The sequence below is a fragment of the Heptranchias perlo genome, chromosome 13 (genome assembly GCF_035084215.1).
Source record: "Heptranchias perlo isolate sHepPer1 chromosome 13, sHepPer1.hap1, whole genome shotgun sequence".
Taxonomy (NCBI): domain Eukaryota; kingdom Metazoa; phylum Chordata; class Chondrichthyes; order Hexanchiformes; family Hexanchidae; genus Heptranchias; species Heptranchias perlo.
This window is the reverse complement of record NC_090337.1, coordinates 18,575,980-18,589,204: the sequence shown is the minus strand read 5'-3', so window position 1 is coordinate 18,589,204 and position 13,225 is coordinate 18,575,980. Positions and strand designations below refer to the sequence as shown.

Here is a 13,225-nt window from a genome sequence, read left to right as displayed (position 1 = left end):
CCCCTCCAAGTCACACATCATCCTGACTTGAGCATATATCACCCTTCCTTCATCTTCGCTGGATTAAGATCCTGGAACTCTCTACCTAACAGTATTGTGGGAGTACCTTCGTCACACAGGCTGCAGTGGTTCCAGAAGAAGGCCCGCCACCACCTTCTCAAGGACAACTAGGGATGGGTAATAAATGCCAGCCTTGCCAGTGCTGCCCATATCCTGGGAATGAATAGTTTTTTTTTAAATGAGTAACACATTTTTGGTATTATTATTCAACCAATAAATTGTTGAAACATGCACTGCTTGATATTCTGTGCTGGCTCACTTGGAGAGAGGTGATGAGGAGATTGCAGCTGGATACTTTTAGATTGAACCATTACGTCAATGAAAATATCATTAATGGGAATTTCTTTGGAAGATTTTACCACCTTTACGTTTTAAATGATTAAATATACCGACAGGTGTTAAGTAAGGGAGCGATGTACCCTTGCAAGTAAGTTATATTGTGGTTATAAACTTTTCATATAGAATTAAGAGGAAAAGAACATAAAGTATCCCGGCAATATCAAAACAAAAGCAAAATACTGTGGATGCTGGAAATCTGAAATAAAAGCAGGAAATTATGGAAACATTCAGCAGGTCATGTAACATCTGATAAACTTTCATCAGAATCTATAGTAATATCAAACCTGTACCAAACCATTCAGTAGAAAATCTCCAAGAAAAAAGAAAGACTTGCATTTATATAGCGCCATTCATGACCTCAGGACATCCCAAAGCCTTTACAGCCAATTAAGTACTTTTGAAGTCTGGTCGCTGTTGTAATGAATAATCATGAAGTGTTTTCTAATATATTTATATATTTTAGAAAGTAAATGGCTTTCTAAAATATATAAATATGTTAGAAAATAATAGATCATTCTAATAGATTGAATAAAACGTTCAAAAACAATATCAAAACTCACTCTCTGATTCCATGAGAGTTGAACACAAAATCCAGGCTGATACTCCAATGCAGTACTGAGGGAGGGCTGCATTGGCAGAGCTGCAATCTTTTGGATGAGATGTTAAACCGAGGCCTTGTCTATCCTCTCAAGTGGATGTAAAATCCCATGGCATTATTTTGAAGACGAGCAGGGGAGTTATCCTTGGTGTCCTGGCCAACATTTATCCCTCAACTAAAACAGATTATTGCTGTTTGTGGGAGCTTACTGTGTACAAATTGACTGCCCTGTTTCCTACATTATGACAGTGACTACACTTCAAGAAGTACTTAATTGATTGTAAAGCGCTATATAAATGCAAGTCTTTTTACTAGTTTCTGAAAACTACTATGCGTCAAACTTAATCCCATGTGGAACCCAGTCTAAATACATAAATCTCACTTAAAAAGTTGACGAGGATTCCGACTGTACTTCGCACGATTAATAGTAAGATTAAGATTGCGAAATGAAAGGAATTTATCTGGAATTCTATGCAATAAAATCACTTGTCAGATTTCTAAAAGAGCAGATTTATATACAGGAAACGCGGAGGGTCTCGCACACAGGGTCACATTCTATGCCCTCAGTCTTTCTGGATCAGTGGTGTGCTGTTCCAAATTGTTTCCAAAAAATGCATTCCCCAAATGGGGTTGTTTAGCTTTATCCTCTCATCAAAATTAACTCAAAAATGTTCTCCCTGGTCACCATCTGTCATTTTTCCCCGCGGGCATCAGGGGGTTAAAAGATCCTCTAAATTCACAGGGATGTTCCATCACTTGCTGTGGGAGGAAGGTAGCGGAGTGAATGCAATTCATGGGGTCACTGTGGCGAGAGTCTGCGCGTTGAGGCGGTGTGCGCCTGGAGCTGAGTGATTCTCAGACAGAGCACATCGACCCCCTCCCTCCCCAGCCCAGGAAAGCCGAGGAGATCAAACTCAAGACCCGGTGTATGTGGAGAGCTGAGGAGATTCAGCCCCTCTGAAGCTGCGATCTAGCCCAACACCTGATGTCTGTGCAACAGTAACCTCATGATCCGAGAATAAACCTCCCTTCTCCATCCCAGCGTACTGCTGCGCCTTTCTCTGCACCATTTAGTATAGAGAACAAGATAAGACATGCATCAGACTCCAGAGCAAAATCCACCGCAGGTTCGTTTCGAACTATTAGGTGAGTTTATAATTGTGTAGCTACGAATACTTCTGAACTAAATCACGCAATAGTTTATGTTCAAATTATGAATTGCAAGTTCTTTTTTCTGTCGTCAAAGCACCAATGTGTTTACCTGTGGTTATCAGGAAATGTGAACCCTAGTAAGGGGAATGGGAAGTGGTGCTTCCAATGTACAATAAAAATACAAATAATATGTAAAATGAACGTAAGAAAAACATAAATCAAAATCCATTGAAGAATGTAATCGCGCCTTGTTATCTGTGCGGTACAGTAATGCGTTATGAGGAGGTGTCCAGTTTAATTGTAGGAATTTGCGTTGCATTCGATCCAAAATTCGGACAATGTGGAAGCTATTTTAGAAATCGAAGACAACATAGAAACTAACCTCACGATCCTTCGCCAAGTTTTCTCCTGTAGTCACTCATTTGCGGGGAGAGTTTCTGCTTTGGGCGCAATTTGGTGCTGGTTAGGTTGCAGTTCAAAGTTCCGCTAAAAGCCACTTGCATAATCATAAATGTAAAATCTTCCATGAACCAGAGAAATCGGGCAGCGTAATAGAAGGTAATCGTTTCTATTTTCATCTTTGCGTTAAAAATATTCATTGATGTGTTTAAGGGTAGTAACCTGGTGCAGTTTTATTAATACAGCTGAAAATGGGTTTATCATAAAAGTAAGCATTTTACTAAGTGTCTAGTCCTCCACCTGTGAGAAACCTGATTTAAAATCACTGAAAATAACTTTTTAAAACTATACTGGACCATTTACTTGTTTCATTGGTGTACACTAGTCAGTTTCTTAGTAAATTAAATGTGTTTTGATATGTAAATATTTTTAGAACATACCTACTAGTGCTCGTGCACCTAACGAAATGAGCGCAATTTGAAGAGCCTTCCCGAACTAGCACAATCGACAGAAACTCACAATGTCGACCTGGGGGTGTGGCCAGTTTTGTGGGCGGGGCCTGATCCGGGTGGATTGAAACTTAAACCAGCGTAAAAAATCGCACAAAACCCTAAAGTAAGTGGTTTGGGGCGTAACTCACTTACGTTTAACATTCCCCGATCTTTTGCACTGGTTCAGCCGATTCCGCCTGGATTGCACTGATATTAATGGCGTAGATGAACGGAAACTCTACCGCTAGATCTACCCACAGTCCCACAAAACCCTCAAATTCTATTTTTTTATTCGTTCATGGGATGTGGGCGTCGCTGGTGAGGCCGGCATTTATTGCCCATCCCTAATTGCCCTCGAGAAGGTGGTGGTGAGCCGCCTTCTTGAACCGCTGCAGTCCGTGTGGTGAAGGTTCTCCCACAGTGCTGTTAGGAAGGGAGTTCCAGGATTTTGACCCAGCGATGATGAAGGAACGGTGGTATATTTCCAAGTTGGGATGGTGTGTTACTTGGAAGGGAACGTGCAGGTGGTGTTGTTCCCACATGCCTGCTGCTCTTGTCCTTCTAGGTGGTAGAGGTCGCAGGTTTGGGAGGTGCTGTCGAAGAAGCCTTGGCGAGTTGCTGCAGTGCATCCTGTGGATGGTACACACTGCAGCCACTGTGCGCCGGTGGTGAAGGGAGTGAATGTTTAGGGTGGTGGATGGGGTGCCAATCAAGTGGGCTGCTTTGTCCTGGATGGTGTGGAGCTTCTTGAGTGTTGTTGGAGCTGCACTCATCCAGGCAAGTGGAGAGTATTCCATCACACTCCTGACTTGTGCCTTGTAGATGGTGGAAAGGCTTTGGAGAGTCAGAAGGTGAGTCACTCACCGCAGAATACCCAGCCTCTGACCTGCTCTTGTAGCCACAGTATTTATATGGCTGGTCCAGTTAAGTTTCTGGTCAATGGTGACCCCCAGAATGTTGATGGTGGGGGATTCGGCGATGGTAATGCCGTTGAATGTCAAGGGGAGGTGGTTAGACTCTCTCTTGTTGGAGATGGTCATTGCCTGGCACTTGTCTGGCGCGAATGTTACTTGCCATTTATGAGCCCAAGCCTGGATGTTGTCCAGATCTTGCTGCATGCAATCCCAGGAAATGCTCATTTATCCACTAAGTACTTTGGCCTAGAATTTCCGCTTTGGGTGCAATTGGGCGCAAATTTTGCCCGGAAATTGCACTGGTTAGGTTACAGTTCAAGTTTCCTCTAAAATGCATTTGCTTAATCACAAACATAAAATCTTCCATGAACCAGCACAATTCGGCAGTTTAATAGAGCAAAATCATTTTTTTTCTTTGCAATAAAAAATATTCTTTGATGTATTTAAAATGTATTTAAGAATGGTACACTTTTATTAATACAGCTGAAATTTTTATCACAAAAAAATAAGCATTTTTAAAAGGAGTGTCTATCCTCCACCTGTGAGTAACCTGATTTTAAATCACTGAAAATGACTTAAAAAAAACTATGCTCAACCATTTACAGCTTTCATTGGTGTACACTAGTCAGTTTCTTAGTAAATTAAATATTTTTTAATATGTAAAAATGTTTAAAATACGCCTAGTAGCACCTTTGCCCCTAAGAAAACAAGACGACCCTCCTTGAACGGGCGCAATCGGCAGAAACTTGCCATCCTTGTTATTTCGATCGGGGGCATGCCAGTTTTGTGGGGGGGGGGGGTGGGGGGCAGGGCCGGCTTCAGCGATATGACTTTTGAACCAGCGCAAAAGATCGCAAAAACTCAAATCATGCTGGTCGATTTTCTGCGATCTATTAAGCTGGTTCAGACGAATTGCACTGATGAAACCAATGCAATCAAGCTGAAAATCTTCCCCTTTATATATATTTAAATTATTATTAATCCTGGTGCATTTTTTAAAAATGTCATATAATTACTTTTCATTGTAATTGTACTTGCACATTTAAGATCAGTTGTGTTCGTTTGGAAGGATGGCATTTACTGGAAGGGTTTAAAAGTCATTCACATTAATGTTTGCGGAGAATATAAATTTCGATTACTCCTTTCTATTGCCCCCTCAGAATTAAATAGGATGACAAGATATTGCTTCTTACTATTTAACCTCTCCACTGAGCTGCAAGAGCCACACATAACTACTAATAATAGTCAGTTGGGTAAAATACTGAAGGGTGACAGGAACCTGTGGAACTGCACCCCAGCAAGGAGCCAATGGTTTGAGGAATGGAGAGAAGGGGAACAAGTTGGTGAGGGCAAAAGAAAAGAGCCAATTATAATATAATTATGGGTCTAAACACTTCAGACTGCATTTAAATGAATACAAATGAATATGTTTTGACTCCTACAATTAAATATATTTTTTTCAACGCTTTTACTTTTAAAGGACCATATCTTTACAAAGGATCATTACATATGAATGGTATAAAAAGTATTGAAATACTGCAGATCTGAGAAAAAAAAAGAGCCTCATTATTTATAAACTGTAATTACCTTGCAGCTGCAATGACTTACCACAGGCAATTCCTGAGATTTAGACCGTAATGGCAATGTATATCATAACCTATGCATAGAAGTTCCAGTGAAATAATATCCAAAGGGTGGCAGACATAAAACCGAAGTGTTTGTACAATAACACTTTTGTGTAATCATATTGTAGAAACATATTGCAATGATTACAATGAATACAATTTCTCAGAATTGTCCAACATAAACTTGAAAATATTCTGTGATTAAATATAAAGGATGTTTATTCAAAAGCGTGGAGCAAATGAATTGAAATTAAAAAGAAGACATGTATTGAAATGTGTTTTAAGCAATGCAATGAGCTGTTTCCCAAACTAAATTTGTTGCAAGAATCTTTACAGTATAGGATAATTATATTTACACATAAAAGCTTTCATACTTCTGTGGCCAAATCATCAACCGAAATAAAACAGTAATAATAAAATGTAATTTCTCACATTACATCTGATAGAGTGAAAGATTTTTGCACTTAGGAAAAGGCTGAGGGGAAGACTATCCATGTCATTGTGTATAATCAGGACAAGACACTTTTTGTGTCAGGAAAATGGGGCAGAAACCGTTTATGCCAATTTTCCACTGCGAAATCAATCCCTCCAGATTCCATCAAGCTTTTTGGCACTTCCTGCGATCCGCCTGCAGTGTTCCAAATGTCCTCATTTGATTATAAATGAGGGCCAGTGGCTCTGCAGCTCTGAGTTTCACTCGCAAAGCACACACGGTAACTTAGACTGAGAATTATAAGGTTCAGCTGTTGCCGGCATCAACTAAGACAGGCAGAAGAGAGCAGTTTCTGAGCCTGAAGAATGTGGAGCTTCACTCGTGATTTCTGCAGCTGCAAATCACCTTTTGCAGCGATTTTTTTTTGTCATTCTGCTTATGCTGACCTGGACTTACTTCTCATTGCTTCTGACAGGCAACCAACAGCAGATTATCGCCACCTCCCACCCACAGTGAGGGCTTTTCAGGACTAGGTATGGCATTCCCTATGGGCATACCCTTGTATGCCATTATTATTATTATGGAGGAGCAAAACAGGAGGGAGCAAAGGACAGTTAGGCAACATTTAAGGACAATGCAGCCCACCAAATATCACCCTCACCCCACCATGGAATATACAGGTATATAAGGGCCTTAGTGAGGAGAGTATGTGTATAAGAAGAGTGCCCTTGACCAAAAAGGCACTATGGCAGCTCTGTCACCTATTGCATGAGGACCTGTAGCCATGCTCATCTGCCCGCACTGCTCTCTCTCTGGCTTTGAAGGTGACAGTTTAATGCAGGCTCATTTCAGGCAGCCATGGGTGATTTCTATCAGGACAGGAATGCATTTGTCAAGTGACTGATGCACTTTACAAAAGAGTTGGAGAATTCTTCAACTTTGGCATCACAACAAGGCAACTGTGAAATGGAGCCATCCATTTTTATGGGGTTGCAGGCTTTCCCAATGTCCAGGGTACATTGCATCCATGTTGCCATGAGAGATGCTAGTGCAAACCTCCTCAACTACCTCATTGGGAAGGGCTTTCATTCCCTCAATGTACAAATTGTGTGTGACAACATGCAAAGGATCCTACACATTAATGACGTCACTTTGCATTCATTCTTTGAAATTCAGCCCTCCCTGACCTCTTAAGGGAGGAAAATCAGGTCAATGGATGATTTCTGGGTAACAAAGCTTATCCCCTGGACTAAAATCACTAAGCTCCCATGGATAATAACCACTGAACAGCAGCAGAAGACCACTACAATGAGACAATGGCTCCACAAGATTGGACCATCTTAAAGGGACCCCTTTCCTGCAGGTCGGGAGGGTCTCTGCATTATGTTCCAGATAGAGTATCATGAATAGTTGTAGCCTGCTGTGCCCTGTACAACTATGCCATACAAAAAGAGTTGGTCTTTGACATTGCTGGTGAGATGGCCCCAGCTTCCTTGGAACCAGAACTGCATGGAGGAGAATATTATGATGACTTGCATTTAGAGGACATCTCAGTGACTGCTGCAAGGGGCATTAGAGCACATTTCATTACGGAAGTCTTCTCTTCTATGTAACACAGAATACATTTGACACCAAAGCTTTACTTCCTATTCCCCCACTTTCAAGTAAAGGAACATTCCCTTAATCTAGTATTCATCCTACAACATGGCAGCACATCAGCCCTCTTTGCCCCAATACGACTGTGGCAATAATCATCACCTGATTGATAAATCAGCACTAAATAAGTGTACCCTTTCCTGTATGACGTTAAACATCCGTGAAGAACATAGTGGACGACACCAAATTGGGCGGTATGGTTAATACCTTGGAGGACTCTGACAAAATACAGGAAGACGTTAATAAACGTGCAGAATGGGCATGTGATTGGCAAATTAATTTCAATATAGATGAGTGTGAAGTGGAACATTTTGGTAGGAAGAATAAGGAGGCCACATACTCCTTGAAAAACAAGAGTCTAAATGGGGTACAGATACACAAATCACTAAAAGTAGCGATGCGGTTTAATAAATGCCATAAAAAAAGCAAACCAAGCACTGGGGTTCATTTCTAGAGAGATAGAATTGAAAAGCAGAGAAGTCATGTTAAACTTGTATAAAACCTTGGTTAGACCACACTTGGAGTATTGGGAACAGTTCTGGTCTCCATATTATAAAAAGTATATAGAGGCACTGGAGAAGGTGCAAAAAAGATTTACTAGGATGATACCAGAACTGAGAGTTTATATCTATCAGGAAAGATTGAACAGGCTGGGGCTCTTTTCTCTAGAAAAGAGAAGACTGAGGGGTACCCTGATAGAGTTCTTTATGTTTGTCTAGAGGTCTTTAAGGGTTTGATAGGGTACAAGGTGTTTCCACTTGCAGGGGAGACCAGAACTAGGGACCGTAAATGTAAGATAGTCACTATTAAATCTAACAGAGTATTCAGGAGAAATTTCTTTACCCAGAGAGTGGTTAGAATGTGGAACTCGCTACCACAAAGATTAGTTGAGGCAACTAACATAGATACATTTAAGGGGAAGCTAGATAAACACACGAGGGAGAAAGCAATAGAAGGAAATGCTGATATGCTGATAGGGTTAGTAGGCTTGTGTGGAGCATAAACACTGGCATGGACCTGTTGGGCCAAATGGCCTGTTTCCATGCTGTACATTCTATGTAATAGCGCAATATCATCATGCATTCTTTATAATAAAGGCCAAAGTGAATAGGAGCAAACCTAATCTTTTCTAATACCATGCATCCTCTGGTGGCTACATGTGTCTTTATTTCACCTATTCTAGTGCTTCTACTGGGTGCAGTATTGCGAAAGCTCATGCTCTACAAAAGGCTTATGGAACTGAGGCAGCCTTCCTTTCATGAGAGCTGCTCTCATCAGGGAATCGTTTTTTGCATCTCTGGAGCTTGTTCTTGGGCAGCCTGGTATCGCCTCCATGTGCCACTGGTGTGATACTCTGAAGAGAAGGCCAGAAGCGTTGCTGTCCTGAGAGACAGCAGCATCAGGCAGGTCAACTCCAGCCATCGCCATTCCAATGGGCACTGGATCTGTATTCCCACTGATCAGTGGGGATGACTGGACTAATGAGCATATCATCAGCATTTCAGTATTGCGACCGTTTCAGGACCTGTTTGAAAAATTTGTGAAGACTAGTCAGAGTTTGCACTGCGCAAGGTCCGACTAGCTTTTTTTAAAATTCGTTCACGGGATGTGGGCGTCGCTGGCGAGGCCAGCATTTATTGCCCATCCCTAATTGCCCTCGAGAAGGTGGTGGTGAGCTGCCTTCTTGAACCGCTGCAGTCCATGTGGTGACGGTTCTCCCACAGTGCTGTTAGGAAAGGAGTTCCAGGATTTTTAAGATCTCTAACGGCCTAACCAGCAGTCCTTAAAGGGACCGAAGGAGGTCGCTGAAGAAGTTTTTTTATCAGGGAAATTTTTTATACTTACCTCACTGTGGAGCCAGGAGGACCAGAAGTGCTTTTCCTGAAATTAAAACAGAAATGCTAGAAAAGCTCAGCAAGTCAGGCAGCATCTATAGAGAAAAGAAGAGTTTACGTTTCAGGTCGAAGACCTTTTGTCAGAACTTTTCCTGCCTCCAGATTAATCCTGCAGACCGCTGCCAGCATGCACTAGCCCCCCTCCTGTTCAACCCTCTGAGGACTTACCTTAGGGCCACTGCTGATGAGGCAAGCAGCCCAAATTTGTCTTGCAGGACGAGTTGCCTCTGGAGGTGTGACAAATGTCGGCAGCTTGTCCCGATTATGACAGTGAGACCAGAGCCGCAATTTCTGTCGAGTCTGATCAGCAACCCGAAAACGGGACATATCGAATTTTCACCCCATTGTATTCTTATTTTGATATATATTAATGACTTGGACTTGGGTGTACAGGGCACAATTTCAAAATTTGCAGATGACACAAAACTTGGAAGGGTAGTGAACAGTGAGGAGGACAGTGATAGACTTCAAGATGATATAGACAGGCTGGTGGCATGGGCGGACACGTGGCAGATGAAATTCAACAGAAAAGAAAAGTGTGAAGTGATACATTTCAGTAGGAAGAACATGGAGAGGCAATATAAACCAGAGGGCAGAATTCTAAAAGGGGTGCAGGAACAGAGAGACCTGGGGGTTTATGTGCACAAATCGTTGAAGGTGACAGGGCAGGTTGAGAAAGTGGCTAAGAAAGCATACGGGATCCTGGGCTTTATAAATAGAGGCATAGAGTACAAAAGCAAGGAGGTTATGATGAACCTTTATAAAACACTGGTTCGGCCACAACTGGAGTATTGTGTCCATTTCTGGACACCGCACTTTCGGAAAGATGTGGCAGCCTTAGAGAGGGTGCAGAAAAGATTTACTAGAATGATTCCAGGGATGAGGGACTTCAGTTACATGCATAGATTGGATAAGCTGAGGTTGTTCTCCTTAGAGCAGAGAAGGTCGAGAGGAGATTTGATAGAGGTATTCAAAATCATGAAGGGTCTGGACAGAGTAGATAGAGAGAAACTGTTCCCACTGGTGGAGGGGTCAAGAATCAGAGGACATAGATTTAAGGTGATTGGCAAAAGAAACAAAGGTGACATGAGAAAAAACTTTTTTACACAGCAATCTGGTTGTGATCTGGAATGCACTGCCTGAGGGGGTGGTGGAGGCAGATTCAATTGTGACTTTCAAAAGGGAATTGGATAAGTACTTGAAGGGAAAAAAATTGCAGGGCTATGGGGATAGGGTGGTGGAGTGGGACTAGCTGGATGGCTCTTGCAGAGAGCCGGCACGGACTCAACGGGCCGAATGGCCTCCTTCCATGCTGTAACCATTCTATGATTCTATGATTCTAATGCTTTGCTGTATCTTACTGATTCTATGTATGATTCAACCTATAACTACATCTATTACTTTTAGCCTGTATGCATTGGTCTGACAGCATGGAATTTTCTAACTTTCAAAACAGTTACAAGAACATGGTGGGCATCCCATATGACATTTTCACATCTGCTCTACACACTTTCATCTTCTGGAAGGCAACTGGCACCTGTGGAACCTCATTCCTGCAGGGAGTCAGCACCTTCAGGAGAGGAGGGGAGGAGAGGGAAAGTATTAGTATAACTTTATTTTTTGTATACCAGTCATAAGGGGTTGTGCAAAATATTCAGGCAATATTTAATTTGTTTATGATCATCTTAATTAGAGTACATCCATATATGTTAAACTACACATAGACTCATGAGGCTCTTCTGTTTAGTTTTATTTTATTGAACATATTTACATTTGCTGATACAATAAAAATAGATTGTCAGGGCTTAAAAAAGGTTGGCAGCGCTCAAAATAGAAAAGTCACTCGGACTGGATGGGATGCATCCTAGGTTGCTGAGGGAAGTAAGGGTAGAAATTGCGGAGGCTCTGGCCACAATCTTCCAATACTCCTGAGATATGGGAGTGGTGCCACAGGACAGGAGGATTGCAAATGTTGCACCCCTGTTCAAAAAGGGGAGAGGGATAAACCTGGCAACTGCAGGCCAGGAAACCTTTAGCGATAACAACCCGGGACAAAATTAATTGGCGCTCGGAAAAATATGGGCTAATAAATGAAAGCCAACACAAATTTGTTAAAGGCAAATCATGTTCGACTAACTTGATTAATTCTTTGATGAAGTAACGCGGAGAGTTGATGAGGGTACTGCGGTTGATGTGTTTATAGACTTTCAAAAGGCGTTTGATAAAGTACCACATAATAGACTTGTTAGTAAATTTGAAGCCCAAGGGATTAAAGGGGCAGTGACTGCATGGATACGAAATTGGCTCAGGGTCAGAAAGCAGAGACTTGTGGTGAACAGTTGTTTTTCAGACTGGAGGAAGTATACAGTGGTGTTCTCCTGGGGTTTTTTGATATATATTAATGATCTGGACTTGGGTATACAGGGCATAATTTCAAAGTTTGCAGATGACATGAAACTTGGAAATGAAGTAAACAGTGAGGAGGACAGTGATAGACTTCAGGAGGACATAGACAGACTGGTGAAATGGGCAGACACGTGGCAGATGAAATTTAACCCAGGGAAGTATGAAGTGATTCATTTTGGTAGGAAGAATGAGAAGATGCAATATAAACTAAATGGTATAATTTTAAAGGGAGTGCAGGAACAGAGTGACCTGGGGGTGTATGTACACAAGTCTTTGAAGGTGGCAGGAAAAGTTGAGAACGCTGTTAAAAAGATATGTGGGACCCTTGGCTTTATAAATAGAGGCATAAAGTACAAAAGCAAGGAAGCTGTGCTAAACCTTTATGAAACACTGGTTAGGCCCCAGCTGGAGTATTGTGGTCAATTCTGGGCACCACGCTTTTGGAAGGATGTCAAGGCCTTAGGTGCAAGGAAGATTTGCTAAAATGATACGAGGGATGAAAGACTTCAGTTATGTGGAGAGACTAGAGAAACTGGGGTTGTTCTCTTTGGAGCAGAGAAGGTTAAGTGGAGACTTGATAAAGGTGTTCAAAATCATAATGAGTTTCGATGGAGTAAATAAGGAGAAATTGTTTCCAATGGCAGAAGGGTCTGTAACCAAAGCACACAGACTTAAGGTAATTGGCAAAAGAACCGGAGGCGAGATGAGGGGAAAAAAATTTATGCAGCGAGTTGTTATGATCTGGAATGTACTGCCTGAAAGAATGGTGGAAGCAGATTCAGAAATAACTTTCAACAGTGAATTGGATAAATACTTGAAGGGGGAAAATTTGCAGGGCTAAGGGGAAAGAGCAGGGGAATGGGACTAATTGGATAGCTCTTTCAAAGTGCTGGCACAAGTACGATGGGCTGAAAGGCCTCCTTCTGTGCCATATCATTCTATGATTTTATGATTCTATAATGGATCAGTGCTGCCTGAGAACTGGACAATAAAAAATAACCAGGTGTCTAATCCTGCGTCTAAACTTTCTGATAAACTAACAATTTTCCCTTGAATTGCACCATGCTTGTCTCTAGAACTGAGTAAATATTCCCTATCATTTAATATTCCTGTTTACTGGCTGTCACTAACTAACATCTCTTAGTCTTCACATAAGTGGATTACAACAATTTTAGCTAATAACAAATAATTTTAAACAAATGAAAGTTGAAATTGAAACTACATTTTGTGAATAATTTCCCTTTAAAAGTTGTCAAA

General features: G+C 41.5%; 1 protein-coding gene across 1 annotated transcript in view; it reads left to right on the top strand.

Moving 5' to 3' along the window:
- The first annotated feature begins 2,091 nt into the window (after positions 1–2,091).
- Positions 2,092–13,225, top strand: part of LOC137331752 (transmembrane protein 255B) — a 70,834-nt gene continuing 59,700 nt past the window's right edge. Inside the window, exon 1 of the mRNA XM_067995735.1 lies at positions 2,092–2,143. Within this exon, the coding sequence (XP_067851836.1) occupies positions 2,092–2,143 (52 nt within the window). The remainder of the gene's footprint in view (positions 2,144–13,225) is intronic.